The sequence below is a fragment of the Chiloscyllium plagiosum genome, unplaced genomic scaffold (genome assembly GCF_037043375.1).
Source record: "Chiloscyllium plagiosum isolate Xiang-an unplaced genomic scaffold, Cpla_swu_hap1 HiC_scaffold_24, whole genome shotgun sequence".
NCBI classification, from domain to species: domain Eukaryota; kingdom Metazoa; phylum Chordata; class Chondrichthyes; order Orectolobiformes; family Hemiscylliidae; genus Chiloscyllium; species Chiloscyllium plagiosum.
The window spans coordinates 60377532-60397314 of record NW_028270162.1 but is presented as its reverse complement, the minus strand read 5'-3'; the positions used below and the strand labels follow the sequence as shown (position 1 = coordinate 60397314).

Below are 19783 nucleotides of genomic sequence, written 5' to 3'. Positions count from 1 at the left end.
GGCACAGGCCCTTCTTCAGGAATGAGCAGAGAGTGTTCAGCAGGAGAAGATAAAAGGTAGGGAGGAGGGACTTGGAGGAGGGGCGTTGGAAATGTGATAGGTGGAAAGAGGTCAAGGTGAAGGTGATAGGTCGGAGTAGGATGGAGGCGGAGAGGTCAAGAAGAAGACTAGGGAACAGGCAATACTGGATTTAGTGTTGTGCAATGAGGCAGACTTGATAAGGGAGTTTAAGGTGAAGGAACCCTTAGGAGGCAGTGATCATAATATGATTGAATTTGCTCTGTAATTTGGGAGGGAGAAGATAGAGGCAACAGTATTACAGCTGTATAAAGGCAACTACAGAGGCATGGGGGAGGAGCTGGGTAGAATTGACTGGGAGAGGAGCCAAGCAGGAACAGCAATGGCAGGAGTTTCTGGGAGTAATTCAGGAGAGACAGCAGAAATTCATCCCGAGGAAAATGAAGCATGGTACAGGGAGGATGAAGCAACCATGGCTTCACTAGGGAAGTCAGGGATAATATCAAAGCAAAAGAGAAAGCATATAATGTGGAAAAGGGCAGAGGGAAACCAGAGGATTGGGAAGCTTACAAAGACCAATAAAGGGCAACAAGAAAAGAAATAAGGAAGGAGAAGATTAAATATGAGGGTAAGCTAGTCAATAATATAAAAGAAGACTGTAGGAGTTTCTTTAGATATATAAAGAGCAAAAGAGGGGCAAAGGTGAACATTGGGCTGCTGGAAAATGACGCTGGAGAGATAATAGAGAAAAACAAGGAAATGGCTGAGGTACTGAATAATTACTTCGCATCAGTCTTCACAGTGGAAGACACGAGTAATATCCCACAAATTCAAAAGGGTTGGGGGCAGAGCTGAGTATTACCAAGGAAAAGCTGCTGGAAAAACAGACTGGTCTGAAGGTAGATAAATAACCTGGACCAGATGGACTACACCCCAGAGTTCTAAGGGAGATAGCTGAAGGATAGTGGAGGCATTAGTGGTGATCTTTCAGGAAAACCTGATGTCAGGGAGAGTCCCAGAGGATTGGAAAAATCCCTAATGTGACACCCCTGTTTAAAAAGGAAGTAAGGCAAACAACGGAAAATTACAGACTGATTAGCCTAACCTCAGTCCTGGGTGATCCCGGAATCCATTGTGAAGGATAAGATTTCTGAATACTCAGAAGTGCCCCACCCCCTCCCATTTATCTCTCCACTCCTGAGGCTCCCAGCCTCATTCCTGATGAAGGGCTCCAGCCCAAAATGTCAATTTTTCTGCTCCTCGGATGCTGCCTGACCTGCTGTGCTTTTCCAGCAATACACTCTCAACTCTGATCTCCAGCATCTGCAGACCTCATTGTCTCCTATGGCAAAATAGGGCAAAGTCTTCATGGTTTCATCAAGGGGAGGTCATGCTTGACAAATCTGTTAGAATTCTTAAAGGAAGTAAGAGCAGGTTAGACCAAGGAGAGCCAATGGATGTTATCTACCTGGACTTCAAGAAAGCCTTTGACAAGGTGCCGCACAGGAGGCTACTGAGTAAGATAATAGCCCATGGTGTCAGAGGCAAGGTGCTAGCATGGATGGAAGCCGGGCTGTCTGACAGAAAGCAGAGAGTGGGGGTAAAAGGGTCCTTCTCAGGATGGCAGCCAGTGACAAGTGGTGTTCCGCAAGGCTCAGTGTTGGGACCACAAGCTTTTCACTTTATACAGTAATGATCTAGACGAAGGGACTGAGGGCATTCTGGCTATGTTTGAGATGAAACAAAGTTAGGTACAGGGATAGGTAACATTGAGGAGGTGGGGAGGCTGCAGAAGGATTTGGACAGGTTAGAAGAGTGGGCAAAGAATAGATGCAAAAGAGTGGAGTACAAAGTGGGAAAGTGTGAGCTCATGCACTTTGGTAGGAAGAATAGATACACGGACTATTTTCAAAAATGAGGAGAAAATTCAGAAATCTGAAATGTAAAGAAACTTGGGAGTTCTGGTCCAGGATCCCTCAAGGGAAACTCACAGCTTGAGTCACTGGTTAGGAAGGCAAATGCAATGATGGCATTTATTTTGAGAGGACTTGAATATAAAAGCAGGGATGTAGTTCTGAGGCTCTATAAAGCTCTGGTCAAACCACATTGGGAGTAATGTGCACAGTTTTGGGCCCCATATCTCAGGCAGGATGTACTGATTCTGGACCGTGTTCAGAGGAGGTCCACGACAGTGGTCCCAGGAATGAAAAGCTTAACATATGAGGAATGTTTGAGGACTCTGGGTCTATACCAGATGGGGTTTAGAAGGATGAGGGGGGATCTAATTGAAACTTACAGAATACTGAATGGCCTGGACAGAGTGGATGTTGGGAAGATGTTTCCATTGGTGGGAGAGACTAGACCCGAGAGTACAGCCTTAGAGTAAAGGGAAGACCTTTTCGAATGGAGATGAGGAGAATCTTCTTCAGCAGAGAGTGGTGAATCTATGGAATTCATTGTCACAGAAGGCTGAGGAGGCCAGGTCATTGAGTATATTTAAGACTGAGCTAGGTTCTTGATTGTCAAGGGGATTATGGGTTACGGGGAGAAAGTGGGGTTGAGAAACTTATCACCCATGGTGGAGCAGACCTGATGGGCTGAATAGCCTAACATCTGCTCCTAAGTCTTGTGGTCTTATAGTTCAGAGAAGCTTTACTAGACTAACATCTGCAATAGCTGAAAATGTGTTGCTGGTAAAGCGCAGCAGGTCAGGCAGCATCCAAGGAGTAGGAGAATCAACATTTCGGGCATGAGCCCTTCTTCAGGAATGACCTTCTTCAGGAACATCTGCAATAGCTGGGCTGGCATCTCAGGAATGGCAGGAATAGCTAGACCGGTATCTGTTGGAGCTTATGAGTAAGGGAAAACTTGATTCAAACCTCCAAGATCCCAAGGATGTTTGGCTGGGGGCATTCAGAAAGGATATTTTTTCCTGTAGAAGAATCTAGAACCAGGGGGTCACTAAGCAGGGCTTGACCATTTAAGATCTTTCTTCTCTCTGAGAGTCATGAGTCTCTGGAACTCCCTTCCTCATAAGTCAGCACAAGCAGTGTCTTTGAATATTCTAACGCAGAGGTAGATAGATTGTTGGTGCACAAGGGAGTGAATAGACAGCAATGTGAAGTAATCAGAACAGCCATGATGTTATTGAAAGGCAGAGCAGGTTACAATCCTGTTCCTAATCTCTGTGGTGTTTTTCTCCCTTGCCTTGTGGTGAAGTTGGAACATGGTGACGTTTCACTTGTATTTAGCATTTAGAGTGAATCACCTCCATTGCTCAACATGAAGAGTGATGGCGATGGTACAATGGAGCATGAATTAAGAGTCAAGTCTGTGCTTGCTCGCTGTAGCTGGCTCTGAGAGCGTAACTGGCTGTTTATCAGTGACGCTGCTGTGGAATGATTATCAATGACAGTGTCTACAGATTTCAGAGTAGAGCATACAGGAGCCAACATCCTGAATTTCTTTTCCCAGTATCTCCCAGTAAGACGACTGGCAGGATTTAGGGAAAGTGAGAGAGGTCACACATAATGGAGAAGGGGTTCACTCCCCCCTTCCCTCTCAGTATACCCCCCTATGATTGGGCACCGTTTCCCATTGGGAATTGTGTGTTCTCAGGTTCAGACTGCAGAGTCTCATCACCGAGGTGATAAATGTAATCAAGTGTCAACAGATACTGGCCTTGGCACTGTTATGTGGACTGTCCACTCTACATTCCACCCCAAAAGTTACAGTGAAGTTGACAGCTGATTTTCACAGTCCAGGGAATGCTCTCATCACTGAGTTCAGAACTTCTTGGTACAATTCTAAACCCAGAAATTTGAACAGAATGTTTAATTGATCCTACAGCGCAAGACTGAGGGTGAGCTGCATTACTGTACATGTCATTTTTCAAATAAAACATGAAACTGAGTCCCACAAAAACACATCACAAAATCCCATCCAGTTTTATACCTGGAGTATGTATTTGAATTAGATTTTGAATTAGATTACCTACAGTGTGGAAACAGGCCCTTCGGCCCAACAAGTCCACACCGACCCGCCGAAGCGTAACCCACCCAGACCCATTCTCCTACATTTACCCCTTACCTAACACTACGGGCAATTTAGCGTGGCCAATTCACCTAACCTGCACTTTTTTGGATTGTGGGAGGAAACCGGAGCACCCGGAGGAAACCCACGCAGTCACGGGGAGAATGTGCAAACTCCACACAGTCAGTCGCCTGAGGCGGGAATTGAACCCGGGTCTCTGGCGCTGTGAGGCTGCAGTGCTAACCACTGTGCTACCGTGCCGCCCACAATGTATTGCAAGTGCCAAGTACAAAGCTCCCCCAGTGGCAGGGTGGGTTAACAAAAGCCCCCAACCATGCTCCCTTCTTGTCAGTTGTTTTTAACAAATCAAACATGACACTGCACAACAGCTAGGAGGAAGGAGACTGGACACTAATGCGAAAGGGAGAGACCATGGAGGATGACCATGATTTTGCCACTTCTCGTGAGGTCCATCCACATCTGGCAGGCTTCGTAAATAGCAGACAGGACTCAATCCCAGTGATTCCTGCCCCCGTTCCTGTTGCGGATTATTTTGAACTGTGCAGGATAGGGTTTTGAGTTGCGCGTCTGCAAGTAGCTACCCCAATGTTGCCAGTTTCATTGCAGGCTTGGACATTTCAGTTTAATCTGAAGAAGTCAGGACAACTTCTAAAGGTGACGGTGGTTTACACCACTCAGATGTACTGTGAACCTCGGATCAAGGCTGTTCTGCTGTCATGAACATTTTCAAACATTATTCGAGTGACACATGTTGGACACTGGATGAGTTGGCATGGAAAGATCAGGAGATTATGGGAGGGTGGATAGGAGTTGACAGGGTGAGAGTTAGGGGGTCATCTAAGTTAATGTCCCTCAAAAGCGAAGCACAGCTTTGAACTTCCTCACCTCAGCAACTGCTCATGAATGCTTCCACCTTGGAATTGCTTCAGAAGCCTGTGGAGCTGAAAATGTGTTGCTGGAAAAGCGCAGCAGGCAGCATCCAAGGAGCAGGAGAATCGATGTTTCAGGCATGAGCCCTTCTTCAGCTCTGATCTCCAGCATCTACAGTCCTCACTTTCTCAGAAGCCTGTGGAACCAACTCCAGATCACACATGCCACCCGACTATTAATATAGCATGGGCAGCATTGCCAACAGCGCAGAGTAGAGAAATCCCCATCTTCAAGGTGCATGCCTGCTCCCAGTCTGTGTTTCAGGCGCTGTTCCTTAAGATCCAAAGGTGCTCATTTAAAGAAGGGCAGAAGTGTTCCCCATAACGTCCTTGCCAAGTGCGAAAAGCATAAACATATCATAGAATTATTCAGCACAAAGAGACCATTTGGCCCATTGTGTCAGGCTTGGAACTTGGAAAAGAGCTATTCAATTAATGTTCGTCTCTTTGACTTTCTGTACAGGCCTACAAGTCTTTCCCCATCAGGTTACTTTATTGAATTCTATTTTGAAATCTATTCTATTAGCTTTCCTGTGAGGCAGCATATTCCAGATCACCACGACTCACTGTGGGGAAACACGTTTCCTCATGCCCCTTTTGTTTGCGTTGCTAATCGGCATTCTTTGTTTGTCAACTCTTCGGCCAAAAGGAAAGTTTCTCTCAAGATATACTGTCAAAACTATTCATCAGCTCTACCAAATCTCATCCTAATCTTTACTGTTCGATAAAAGGGAGTCTTCTTCATGAACTGTTGCAACCCATAATGGTGGGAGTGCTCCCTGTCCTCAGGAAATACCCCTCCCTCTCCCTTAAACTGTTCACAACCTGTGACATACTTCACTTAGATTACATGTTTATGCCGTCATTAAACCTATTTATTTCCACTCCACTCCCCCTCCCCCTCCCCACCATAATGTCACCTTGACTCCACCCCTATGTCAGCTCATCTGCTGCAGAAGCCTTCACTCTTGCCTTGGACTGTTCCAGTGTACTCCTGGCCAGCTCACCAATTCTGAACTCGCAGCCCTGTCCTTGATGTTACAAAATGAGGAGGGAATGCAAGTTGCAAGGAGGACACAAAGAGATGTAGACAGGTTCAGTCAGTGACAGGGGAGTGCAGTTGAAGCATAATGTGAAAAAGTATGAAGTTATTCACTTTAGAAAAGCAGAAGTTCCTTTTTAGAAAAGGTGTGAAACTTGTAAATGTTGATTACAGGGTGATTTGAAGTACTCTTACAAAGAACACTAGTTTAAATAGGAAGGGGAAAGGTATTTTGACCTTGATTGTAAAGCGGATTGAATAGAGGTGTAGAGAGATTGTTTGGAGCACACTTGGAATACTATCTGCACCGTGGTCTACATACCAAGGATAGGTATTCAAGGTTCCCTTGCTGGTTGCTGGGAACTGTTCTGCTGTAACTGGACGAGTAAATTGAGTCTATACCCTCTAGAAACTAAAACCATGAGAGGAATCTCATTAAAAACATACCCGTGTCTCACTGAAGAGTCTCAGGTAGTCACAGAGCTTCTAGCGTCAGGAGGGGGGTAGGGATACAATCAGTTTGGACGAAAATATTTCACCCTTGAAGATTCTTAGAGGCTCTCAAAAGAGGGTCTCTCAGAAAATCAAGGGATATCTCTATACAGGGAGCAGGCAGGGAAGTGAAGCTGAAGCCAAAGGTCAGCCATGATGGTACTGAATGATGAAGCAGGTTTGGTGGGCACTCCTGAAGAAGGGCTCATGCCCAAAACGGCGATTCTCCTGTTCCTTGGATGCTGCCTGACCTGCTGTGCTTTTCCAGCAACACATTTTCAACTATGGTCCACTCCTGTTTCTATTTATGTGTTCTTACTTTCTTTAATTTACCCATTGGTCCAGTACTACCTGGCCGACATTGACATCCGGTCAAACAACATCTCAATCCTATAATTCTCATCTTTGTTTTCAAACCTGTCCATGAGCTTGTCTCTCCCAAGATCCATCCCTACATGCCGCTTAAATATCTGTGCTGTCTTAGTTCAGGTGTCCTGTGCACCCCCAAGTTTATCATTCTGCTATTGATTAACATGTCTTCAACTGCTGATCTCTAAACCTCTTCATTTTGATCAAAGCTGCTTCTTAAAAACTTTACTGTCTCCAAGTTACTGGTGGACAATGCTAATATCTCCTTATTTGACTCAAACATGACTTTATAAAGCTCCCATGTTGTGATCACAAACTATTTTGGTGGAATGGACCCCTCCAAATTGATTTATAATCATTGAGCCCCAACTAAATTTATATTCTGAAATAATACACGTGATATTAAAGTGCTGCATGAAAATGTGGCTTCATTATGCTATAAAGAATTTACTGACAGAAATCAGTGAGATGGTGGTGTCAGCTTTTCATAGCACTGTCTGTGAATTCATGGCATTGTAGAGGGAAAGAAAGAGAGAGAGAGTGAAAGCAGAAGTGTGGAAATACAGCAGAGAGCGAGAGACAGCCATTACAGAGGTAAGACTGAAAGCCCATAAGAAGGATTAGGACAAAAGTAGAACGCGGAAGTGAACAGGAGTCCAAAGAGTGTCCATTGGAAGCACACAGACGGAGCTGGAAACGTTCTTGGCTCCTTCTCACTCCTTTATTCTCGACTACAGTGAGGTAGTTTATCCAAGGAAGGAGAAGAATAACAATGGTTACAGATTTTGTTTTGGCCATTCAATACATGGCAAAACAAAGTTGATTAATCCCATATCCTGGCTGAATGTTTTCATTGGGCACAGACATGTGTGGCTGTCAGTGTGTGGTGTACAAAAATATCACATTGAAAGCCACGATCATAGTATCCCTTTGGTGTTTTATCACACATCGTGTGTTATCACACAGCCTCTCTGCTGCTGCAGGGAAATCTGGTTACAAGCCACAGGAAGTAGCTCAAAATTCAAACAGGATATCCCACTTTCCTACATCCTTTCTTTAATGAGAGTGCAATATTAATAACTGCCACACACATGACAGTGAATCAAACAAACAATCACAGTATTGTCAACAGCGAAATTCAAAACCGAACATTCTAGGATCACTCGGCAGGCGAAGCTGCACCTTCTGGAGAATGCCACAGTGTTAATATCTCAATTAAAAGTCCTTTCACCTGAAGGAAAATTTATACCTACAACATTCGAATATTCTCTCTGGTTATAAATGTTAACATAGAAAACAGTAGCAGGAGTAGGTCATTCAGCCCTTTGAGCCGACACCACCATTCAATACGATCATGGCTGTTCATCCAATTGAGTCCCCTGTTCCTGCTTTTCCCCCATTCCCTTTGATCCCATTAGCTCCAATTGCTACACAACTCGCTGAAATCATCACCAGACTTTCAGACTGGCTGTGACAAATATATGGAGAAAATGTTGACCAATCATTGAACTGAAAGCCCAAGAACTAGTTTCCTCAATCTTCTGATATTTTCTCTCAATCTCTGTACATCTAAAGAGTTGAGTCAGCTTACTCTGACTACAGTTGCAACAAATAATAGAAAATGCACAACAGGAAAGGGAAGTTAGCATTCCATGCTGGAAACTTGCCCCTGTAACACTGGAGCGGAAATCCATCAATGTAACTTTAGAATAAATCTGAAAGTAAGGACAACTACACAGTTTGAAATCATACACAGATCTCGACAAAGATACGGCACGGAGGCATTTGTAAACAAAATGCGACAATATTTGGCCTGTTAGACAGCCTCTTGCCCAAAAAATGGAATCACTCTGGTTTCAAAGGCTGGGATTTGTTCTCAATGCAGAGTAACTAAGTGCTATATCTAATTCCTTGAAGCATTAAAGACATACACAGAGTTATGCAAGAGCTGATAAATTGTCCAAATTTCTTCAAGCACTCAGTACATCTTTTGCTTCGATATGCCATGACTTAACACCAGGTACACAGCTCATCCTCTCCAGATGAGCAGGACATATGGGCTTTCCACGAATATACTGTTTCACAATGACTGCAAGCTTAAATCCAAATTTCTAGAGATAAGGGGACATAGAATCATATTATTGCTGGGTTAAGGCAATATTTCTCTCCTCAGATGTCACATAGCATTTCCAGATTTCGTCTTCTGCTAGCATTACAATGAGGTATGTTAAAAATGCCAACGAGATATCAGGGCATGGCTTCACCCTTAAAGAAGCAATATACGAGATGAGCTGAGCTTCATTTGGATTTTAATTGATTACTATGTTTAGCTGGCAACTGATGTGTTTGGCACAACATTTTAATATTCAATTGTCATCACCTAAATGGCCAAACTAACTACTCAGGAACATGAGAAAAGCGAGCAGGAGAGGATTATACTACTTCCTGAGCTTGTTCCACTATCCAGCATGATCACTGCTGATCTGCCACATCAACTCCATTCTCCCACCGATCCCCACATCCCCACATACTTTGTGAGACCAAAGATCTGTTTGTCTTAATATATATATATATTCAACAATGCAACATCCACAACTCTGAGGAGTCAAGGTCTTTTTAGAACCTATTTAGAAAACTTAACAACATCACACTCAATTTCCATTGCAAAAGTCTACTATACAACTCCTGCCACCAATGCTCCTACCCTTTCTGTTAAACTATCTATTCCTCACATTCTAGAATATTCCAATGCATTGTAACTTTCTGTTTCATTTAAGAGTAGGTGCACAAACATTTATTTCTCAGCTTCTCAACTTTCAATCTAACGCTACCTCGATTTCTGTGGATGTCACACCTGACACCACTGTTTGATTCACAATCCTTTGAGTAAAAATCTTTCTCCTTAACTTAGCCCAAAATACTTCAGTCCTTAGAGTCATAGAGTCTGACAGCATGGAAACAGATCTTCCAGTCCAACTCATCCATGCTGACCTGGTTTTTGCCTGTATTTGGCCCATATCCCTCCACGCCTTTCCTATTCATGTACCTGCCCAACTGTCTTTCAAATGTTGTAATTGTATCCACCCATACCATTTCCTCTGGTAGCTCATTCCACATGTGCACCATCCTCTGTGCAAAAAAGTTGCCCTTCCGATTCTTTTTAATTCTTTCCCCTCTCACCTTAAACCTGCGGCCACTAGTTTTGGTGTCCCTTATCCTGGGGAAAAGACCTTGGCTTTTCACCTTATCTATGCCCTTATGATTTTATAAACCTCTATATGGATACCCCTCAGCATCCGATGCTCCAGTCCAGCCTGTTCTCCTGATAATTGAAACCCTCCAGTCCCAGCAACATCCTTGTCCATCTTTCCTGCAACCTTTCCAGTTTAATGGCATCCTTCCTCGAGCAGGGAAACCGGAATTGTATGCAGTATTCGAAAAGTCCTTATCTGGAGATCATGTTCTCGATTTCTTGCTCTTGTCAAGCTCCTTTAGCATTGTATATATTTCAATGAGATCACTTATTAGTCTTCAAAACCGCAGAGAATATGAGCCAAATTTGCTCAATCTCTCATAAGAGAACTTACCCATTGCACAGTAAAACCTTCAGTGTATTGTGTTCAAGGCACATGTATCCTGCCTGGCAAAGTATTCTGCAAACTTTGATCTCAACTGTACAATTGTAGCAAACTTTCTTTATTCTTGTCTTTTAGTCCATTGCAAAAAAACCAACATGAAATGTGCCTTCATTGCTTGCATTAGCTGAATGTTATTTAAAATAAGAACTTCTTGTGTGAATCTACAAGTCCCTCTGAAACATTTCAGAGTTTTACATTTTCTATTCTTACAACCAAAGTGGATAGTCTCACATATCCACAGTATCTGCTGGCTTGCTGATTACTCACATAACGCTCTATATTGCTGTGCAGTTTTTATTTATCGTCCTCACATCTCACATTTCCCATCTAGCATTGTCTCGTCAGCAAGCTTAGGTGCATTATTCTCAGTCTCTTCATCCAAGTTACTAATGTAGATTGTTATTAGCTGAGGCCCCAGGAATGATCTCATGACATTTGGTACAGCAACTGCTCTACCCAAGAGCATAAGAAACTACAGAAAGTTGTGAACACAGCCCAGACCATTACGCAAGTCAACCTCGCAACTATTGACTCCATCTACACTTGTTGTTGCTGCAGAAAGGCAGCCAACATCATCAAAGACCCCTCCCCACCTTAGTTATAATCTCTTCCAACCTCATCCATCAGGCAGAAGATACAAAAGCTACGTATGTACCATCAGGTTCAAGAACAGCTTCTTTCCTTTTGTTATTACACTGCTGGATAGAAGCTCTCTAATTTCAAATTGATTATTGATCTGGCTTTTTTGTGCACCTTCTTTGCAGCTGTATCCCTTGCTCTGTCCAGCCACCCCATGATTTTTTTTATGTGTTTGCATGTTACTGCTACAAAACAAAACTTTTCATTGTATTTAGGCACATGTGACAAGAACAAATCAAATCAAATCAAAGACTGATAACTTGAAAATGCCTCATTTAAGCCTACTCTTTGCTTCCTGTCCACTAACCAAGACTAGCTGTGCTAAGATATTGCCCCCAGCTCCAGGAATTGGTATGTTTCTTGTTAGATTTTTCTGTGCACCTTATCGATTCCTTTTGGAAAAGTTTACATAAACTAGATCTAGTTTATTTTATTTAACTTACTAGTTGCTCCCTCAAAAACTCTAGTAAGCTTGTCAAGTAGGAATTCTCTTTCTTCAAGCTACAATTACGTTGTCCAATGACTTTCAAAGTATATTATCCCTTCCGGAATAAATCTGTTCTAACATTTTTTTTCTGACGACTGATGTCAGACTTACTTGTAAGCCTTTAACCTGTTACCTTTCTCCTGCAAGTCTCTGCTGATATTATTTAAAATGGCCAATTAGATTAGATTAGATAGTATTTCCCTCACTACTATTATCAGAAACAGAGTGTAACTAATGGGGTATGTAATTTATATCTGCTATTGTGAAAACAGACAATAATTGTTCAATGGGAAGCATTGCTGCAACTGTACAAGGCATTAGTGAAACCACACCTGAAGTGTATAGTTTTGATCCCCTTATTTAAGGAGGGATGTAGTTAAGGATGGAGGCAGTTCAGAGGAGGTTCAACAGATTGATTCCAGAGATGAAGGATTTGTCTTATGAGGAGAGATTGAGCAGCTTTGGATTATTCTCATAGGAGTTTAGAAGAATGAGAGGAGATCTAATTGAAGTATATATGATTTATAAAAGGGATTTGCAAAGTCGAGATAGAAGGGATATTTCCTTCTGTGGGACAATCTAGAATGAGAGGCCATTGTTTTAGGGTAAGGGTAGCAATTTTAAAACAGAGATATGAGGAAATTACTGCCAAAAGACTGGAAGTTGGCTAACGTGGTGCCACAATTTAAGAAAGATGATAAGGAAAAGCCAGGGAACTATAGACCAGTGAGCCTGACATCTGTGATGGGCAAGTTGTTGGAGGGAATCCTGAGGGACAAGGTATATGGAATTTATGTATTTGGAAAGGACTGATTGGGGATAGTCATCATGGCTTTGTGCATGGGGGACTGTGTCTCACTAACTTGATTAAGTTTTTTTGTAGAGGTAACAAAGAGGATTGATGAGGGCAGAGCAGTGGATGTAATCTATATGGACTTCAGTAAGGCGTTCAACAAGGTTCCCCATGGGAGACTGATTAGCAAGGTTAGATCTCATGGAATACACTGGATACAGAATTGGCTCAAAGGGAGAACACAGAGGGTGGTGGTGGAGGGTTGTTTTTCAGACTGGAGGCCTGTGACCAGTGGAGTGCCACAAGATCGGTGCTGGGTCCTCTACTTTTCATCATTTATATAAATGATTTGGATGTGAACATAGGAGGTTAGTAAGTTTGCAGATGACAACAAAATTGGAGGTGTAATGGTTAGCAAAGGTTACTTCAGAGTGTAATATCTTGATCAGATGGGCCAATGGGCTGAGGAGTGGCAGATGGAGTTTAATTTAGATAAATGTGAGGTGCTGCATTTTGGAAAAGCAAATCTTAGCAGGACTTATACATTTAATGGTAAGGTCCTAGGGAATGTGCTGAACAATGAGACCTTGGAGTGCAGGTTCGTAGCTCCTTGAAAGTAAAGTCACAGGTAGATAGGATAGTGAAGAAGATGCTTTCCTTTATTGGTCAGAGTATTGAGTACAGGAGCTGGGAGGTCATGTTGCAGCTGTACAGGACATTGATTAGGCCACTTTTGGAACGTTGCATGCAATTCTGGTCTCCTTCCTATCGGAAGGCAGTTATGAAACTTGAAAGGGTTCAGAAAAGATTTACAAGGATGTTGCCAGGGTTGGAGGATTTGAGCTATAGGGAAATGCTGGGGCTGTTTTCCCTGGAGCATCGAAGGCTGAGGGGTGACCTTATAGGGGTTTATAAAATAATGAGGGGCATGGATAGGATAAATAAAGGAAGTCTTTTCTCTGGGGTGGGAGAGTCCAGAACTAGAAGGCATAGGTTTAAGGGTGAGAGGGGAAAGAGTAAAAGAGACCTAAGGAGCAACATTTTCACACAGAGGGTGGTGCGTGTTTGGAATGAGCTGCCAGAGGATGTGGTGGAGGCTGGTACAATTGCAACATTTAAAAGGCATCTGGATGAGTATATGAATAGGAAGGGTTTGGAGGGATACGGGCCAATTGCTGGCAAATGGAACTAGATTTGGTTGGGATATCTGCTCGGCATGGATCAGTTGGACCAAGGAGTCTGTTTCCGTGCTGTACATTTTTATGATTCTACTTTTCCCAAGGGCTGGTGAATCTGTGGGATGTGGTGGATGCTGGGACATTGAGTAAATCCAAAGAGGAAACAGATTTTGGGTTGTGGAGTGTAGGCAGCAATGTGGAGTTGAGACTGAGACGAGATCAGCTATGATTGTATCAAGCTTGAGGGGCTGAATGGCCTACTCTTTGTTCTTATGTAATGTCTCTGCCATGTCCTTATTCCTCATGATCTTACCACCAGTGTCAGCTTTGGAGAAAGGAATATTTAATTCAGCTGTTTCTATTTGTATAACTGTTTGTAAAAACTCTTATGATCTCTTTTTAAATTTCAGATTAATTTGTTTCTCAATATATCTTCCCCCACTCCCAATGGTTTCTAAACCATTCTCAATCCTTGGGCTTTCCACTATTTATTATAACATTCTTAACCTCTTTTCTGAATTGAATACTACCCTTAACTTAGTTTGTAAACCACAGATAGGTCTTTCTTGCAGATGTTTTGTTTATGAATGAATGTATTTCTGTTGAACATATTGAAATGAATCCCACTGTTTATTACCGCCATACCAATTTAATTATTGAATGTTACCAACCATGGAAACCTCTTATAAAAAGCACTTCTGTGTGATTTTCTTGAAACAAATCCAGACTCTCTGACCAACAGCCAACCTGAAGTAGGAATTAAGCTGGGCAGTGTCCTTGTACAGAAGTTTACAAGATCCCTCCCCTCCAGTCTGCATTTAGCCTGGAACTCGGGTCAATTAACTATTCCCAATGCATTTAGTTTGACCTTGAAGACTCGTTTTTTGAGGTTCACTCAAAAAGTTCAAAAATTGGCAAGTCCATGTATTAGAGGATTCTCTGTGTCTGTCCCCACATAACTGAACTTGACCTTCCTTACTGCGTAAGCCATCATCACCAAAACATTGATCGAACATCCACAACCAGCCATCAATACACAAACTTACACAGCCCCAAACTAACCCTCAATATCCATGAGAACATGTCTCCAGGCAAAATGTATGTGGCAGGGCCTCAAAAACTGACAAGGATTGATAAATTATAAGCAGATGACCTCTTTAAACTACTTCTGTCCTGGATTTATAGTGTTTGGGACATAGCACAGTCTATTTAAACTTTCGAAAGTCCTTCGACTTATTTGCCAGGTTCCTGTGAATAACAGAGGGCCTGGAGTCCTGCTGTGCGGTCCCGGGGGCGGAGGGATGGGATCTTGCTCTGCAGACTCTGTGCTGGGGAATGGGATCTTGCTGCGCGGACCCGTAGCGGGGGGATGGGATGTTGCTGTACGGTCTCCGGGGCTGGGATCTTACTGTGCGGACCCGGGACTGGGATCTTGCTATGCGGACCCGGGGCTGGGGGATGGGATCTTGCTGTACGGTCTCCGGGACTGGGATCTTGCTGTGCGGCCCCGGGGGCTGGGATCTTGCTGTGCGGCCCCCCGGGGCTGGGGGCTGGGATCTTGCTGCGCGGCCCCGGGCTGGGGGCTGGGATCTTGCTGCGCGGCCCCGGGGCTGGGGGCTGGGATCTTGCTGTGCGGCCCCCCGGGGCTGGGGGCTGGGATCTTGCTGCGCGGCCCCGGGCTGGGATCTTGCTGCGCGCCCCCCGGGGCTGGGGGCTGGGATCTTGCTGTGCGGCCCCCGGGGGCTGGGATCTTGCTGTGCGGGCCCCGGGGCTGGGATCTAGCTGCGCGCCCCCCGGGCTGGGGGCTGGGATCTTGCTGCGCGGCCCCGGGCTGGGATCTTGCTGCGCGCCCCCCGGGGCTGGGATCTAGCTGCGCGCCCCCCCGGGCTGGGATCTTGCTGTGCGGCCCCCGGGGCTGGGATCTTGCTGCGCGCCCCCGGGGCTGGGATCTTGCTGTGCGGCCCCCGGGGCTGGGGGCTGGGATCTTGCTGTGCGGCCCCCGGGGCTGGGATCTTGCTGTGCGGCCCCGGGGCTGGAGGCTGGGATCTTGCTGTGCGGCCCCCGGGGCTGGGATCTTGCTGCGCGCCCCCCGGGGCTGGGGGCTGGGATCTTGCTGTGCGGCCCCGGGGCTGGGGGCTGGGATCTTGCTGCGCGGCCCCCGGGGCTGGGGGGCTGGGATCTTGCTGTGCGGCCCCCGGGGCTGGGGGCTGGGATCTTGCTGTGCGGCCCCCGGGGCTGGGATCTTGCTGCGCGGTCCCGGGGCTGGGGGCTGGGATCTTGCTGTGCGGCCCCCGGGGCTGGGATCTTGCTGTGCGGCCCCGGGGCTGGGGGCTGGGATCTTGCTGTGCGGCCCCCGGGGCTGGGATCTTGCTTGCGCGCCCCCGGGGCTGGGGGCTGGGATCTTGCTGTGCGGCCCCGGGGCTGGGGGCTGGGATCTTGCTGCGCGGCCCCCGGGGCTGGGGGCTGGGATCTTGCTGCGCGGCCCCCGGGGCTGGGGGCTGGGATCTTGCTGTGCGGCCCCCGGGGCTGGGATCTTGCTGTGCGGCCCCGGGGCTGGGGGCTGGGATCTTGCTGCGCGGCCCCCGGGGCTGGGGGCTGGGATCTTGCTGCGCGGCCCCCGGGGCTGGGGGCTGGGATCTTGCTGCGCGGCCCCCGGGCTGGGGGCTGGGATCTTGCTGTGCGGCCCCGGGGCTGGAGGCTGGGATCTTGCTGTGCGGCCCCCGGGGCTGGGATCTTGCTGCGCGGCCCCCGGGCTGGGGGCTGGGATCTTGCTGTGCGGCCCCCGGGGCTGGGGGCTGGGATCTTGCTGCGCGGCCCCGGGCTGGGGTCTGGGATCTTGCTGCGCCCCCCCCGGGGCTGGGGGCTGGGATCTTGCTGTGCGGCCCCCGGGGCTGGGGGCTGGGATCTTGCTGTGCGGCCCCCGGGGCTGGGGTCTGGGATCTTGCTGCGCGCCCCCCCCGGGGCTGGGATCTTGCTGCGCCCCCCCGGGGCTGGGGGCTGGGATCTTGCTGCGCCCCCCCCGGGGCTGGGGGCTGGGATCTTGCTGCGCCCCCCCCAGGGCTGGGATCTTGCTGCGCCCCCCCGGGGCTGGGGGCTGGGATCTTGCTGCGCCCCCCCCCCCGGGTCTGGGATCTTGCTGTGCGGTCCCCGGGGCTGGGGGCTGGGATCTTGCTGCGCGGCCCCGGGGCTGGGGGCTGGGATCTTGCTGCGCCCCCCCCGGGGCTGGGGGCTGGGATCTTGCTGTGCGGCCCCGGGGCTGGGGGCTGGGATCTTGCTGCGCGGCCCCGGGCTGGGGGCTGGGATCTTGCTGCGCCCCCCCCGGGGCTGGGGGCTGGGATCTTGCTGCGCGCCCCCCGGGGCTGGGATCTTGCTGCGCCCCCCCCGGGGCTGGGGGCTGGGATCTTGCTGCGCCCCCCCCCCCCCGGGGCTGGGGGCTGGGATCTTGCTGCCCCCCCCCCCCCCCCCCGGGCGCCCCTTACCTGCCGATCTCGGAGCATGTGTGTGAGTCCGCCGCCACAGCAGCGTGTGGGTACAGGCTGTGGCCGGAGCACCGGGGTCTCCACACCAACACCAGGCTGACGATGCTCACCACCGCCGCCGCAACCAGCAGCACAAGGCAGCAGCAGCAGCAGCTCCTCCGGGTCTTCATGCCCCCTCTCTCCCCGACACTCTGTCCCTCACGCCGAATCCCTGGTGGAGATTCACTCCGCTGAGCTTCCAGTCAGAGGCTGCCTGCTCTCTCCGGCTCCTTGTCTCTCCAGTGCCTGCTTATCTTTGTCTCAGCCTCTCCCCTGGAGACTTCCCTCAGCCTCTCGCTGAGTTCCCTCTCTCTCTCCAACTCCTCCTGTCTCTCTGGCCCCTATATTCCTCGTATCTGTTCCCGGTGCGAGCCGCAATTCTTGCAAGTCTGTAATTGCTCCACAGTGTTTCTTACACTGAACCGACTGTGCACAGTCCAATCACACTGCTGCTTACCGCACTGAGGAGGGTGCCGGGGCATCAGAGGGGTTTCCAGTCTGTCGCCTCATTAACGTTGACTCAAAATCAAAGCGTGTCTCCTCAAGCACTCACCTCTCTCCGAATTAATTGCGCTCTCCCTCTAACAGACAGGGGACACTGCTCCCTGCATCCTAACTCGCTCAGAGTCCTGATACCACCATAAGACATATGAACAGAAATTAGGCCATTCAGCCCATCCACTCTGCTCCACCATTCGATCATGGCTGATACGTTTCTCAATTGTCTGGCTTTCTCCCCGTAACCCTTGACCCCCTTGATACTCAAGAAACTATCTATCTCAATCTTAAATACACTCAAAGCCTCCACAGCCTCATGTGGGAATAAGTTCCATAGATTCACCATTCTCTGGCTGAAGATGTTTCTCCTTATCTTCGTTATAAAAGGTCTCGTCTTTACTCTGAGGCTGTATCCCTGAGTTCTAGTCTCTCCTGCTAACGGAAACATCTTCCCAACACCTACTCTGCCGGTCCCCCTCACCACTGGGCACACTGACCCACAGTGCATCCTGAACACCAGATTACCTTACTTCAATGTTTCCTCTCTCTACTTCTGTTTATTCTTTGACCAAAATGTGGGTGCCATCAATGAGACCAGATGTTTTGCCCATCTGCAATTACCCTGGAGAAGGAGACGGTGAGGAGTTGCCCTCATAGCAACAGGCAAAATTAGTGACAATTTTAAACAAAATTAACTGGCACACACCACTACACAAAATAAGAAACATCACCTGAAACATGCTGTCTTCCGGCATGTGAGTGACAGCAAATAAATTTCTAGGGAATATTTTAACCAGGAAGTAACAATACTTTTAATTGCATCAATGTAATGATTGACACACAGTGTTCATTGCTGTGGTAACCACTCTATTTGTCCCCATCATAGTAGCTCCTAGTCAAATTTGACTTTCAGTGCGAGATACCCCATTCAGTTTCAAGGATTTCAGAAGTTTAGGTCCACCTGGTTCTCAGTTAGTATTCATTGTTGACTGATTTAAAACTGTTCTCCCCCATTTACTTTCAAAAATTGTGGTGCTGGAAAAGCACAGCAGGTCAGACAGTATCCGAGGAGCAGGGGAATCGATGTTTCGGGCATAAGCCCTTCATCAGGAATGTGCGGGGAAGGGGGCTGAGAGATGAATGGGGGGTTAGGAGTGTGGGAGTGAGGTGGGGATATGGGTTGAGGGGAGGGTAGCTGGGAAGGTGATAGGTAGATGCAGGTGGGGGTGATAGTGATAGGTTTGGTGGAGGGTGGAGTGGATAGGCGGGAAGGAAGGTGAAGAGGTAGAACAGCTCAAGAGGGTGGTGCCGAGTTGGAGGGTTCGATCTGGGATGAGGGGAGATTTGGAAACTGGTGAAGCTGTGTGGTTGGAGGGTCCCAAGGCAGAAGATGAGGCGTTCTTCCTCCAGGCATCGGGTGGCTCGGATTTGGCAGTGGAGATCCCGGACATCCTTGTCTGTGGGAGGGGGAGTTGAAGTGGTCGGCCACAGGGCAGTGGAGTTGTTTAGTGCATGTGCCCCAGAGATGTTCTCTGAAATGTTCCGATGTAGAGCAGAACACATCGAGAGCAACGGACACAGTAGATGAGGTGGGTGGATGTGCAGGTAAATCTCTGCTGAATGTGAAAAGATCCTTTGGGGCCTTGGACGGAGGTGAGTAGGGAGGTAGAACATAGAGCATAGAACTGTACAGCACAGAACAGGCCCTTCAGCTCACGATGTTGTGCTGACCAGTGATCTTCATGTATGAACCCTAATGTATGCACCCTCAAATTTCTGTGACCATATGCATGTCCAGCAGTCTCTTAAATATCCCCAATGACCTCGCTTCCACAACAGCTGCTAGCAACGCATTCCATGTTCTCACAACTCTCTGTGTAAAGAACCCGCCTCTGACATCCCTTTTATACTTTCCGCCAAACAGCTTAAAACTATGACCCCTCGTGTTAACAATTTCTGCCCTGGGAAATAGTCTCTGGCTATCAACTCCATCTATGCCTCTCATTAGCTTGTACACCTCAGTTAGGTCCCCTCTCTTCCTTTTTTCCAATGAAAAAAGTCCGAGCTCAGTCAACCTCTCTTGGTAAGATAAGCCCTCCAGTCCAGGCAGCATCCTGGTAAACCTCCTC

General features: G+C 47.5%; 1 protein-coding gene across 2 annotated transcripts in view; it reads right to left on the bottom strand.

Annotated features, from left to right (window-relative positions):
• Positions 1–17689, bottom strand: part of LOC122562431 (glutathione hydrolase 5 proenzyme-like) — a 121761-nt gene extending 104072 nt beyond the window's left edge. Inside the window, exon 1 of one of the 2 annotated variants that reach the window (XM_088000241.1) lies at positions 17118–17689. In XM_088000241.1, coding sequence (XP_087856367.1) covers positions 17118–17287 — 170 coding nt within the window. In that variant the 5' untranslated portion in view covers positions 17288–17689. The remainder of the gene's footprint in view (positions 1–17117) is intronic. The other variant, XM_088000240.1, reaches the window with a different exon arrangement.
• Between the last annotated feature and the right edge of the window lie 2094 nt (positions 17690–19783).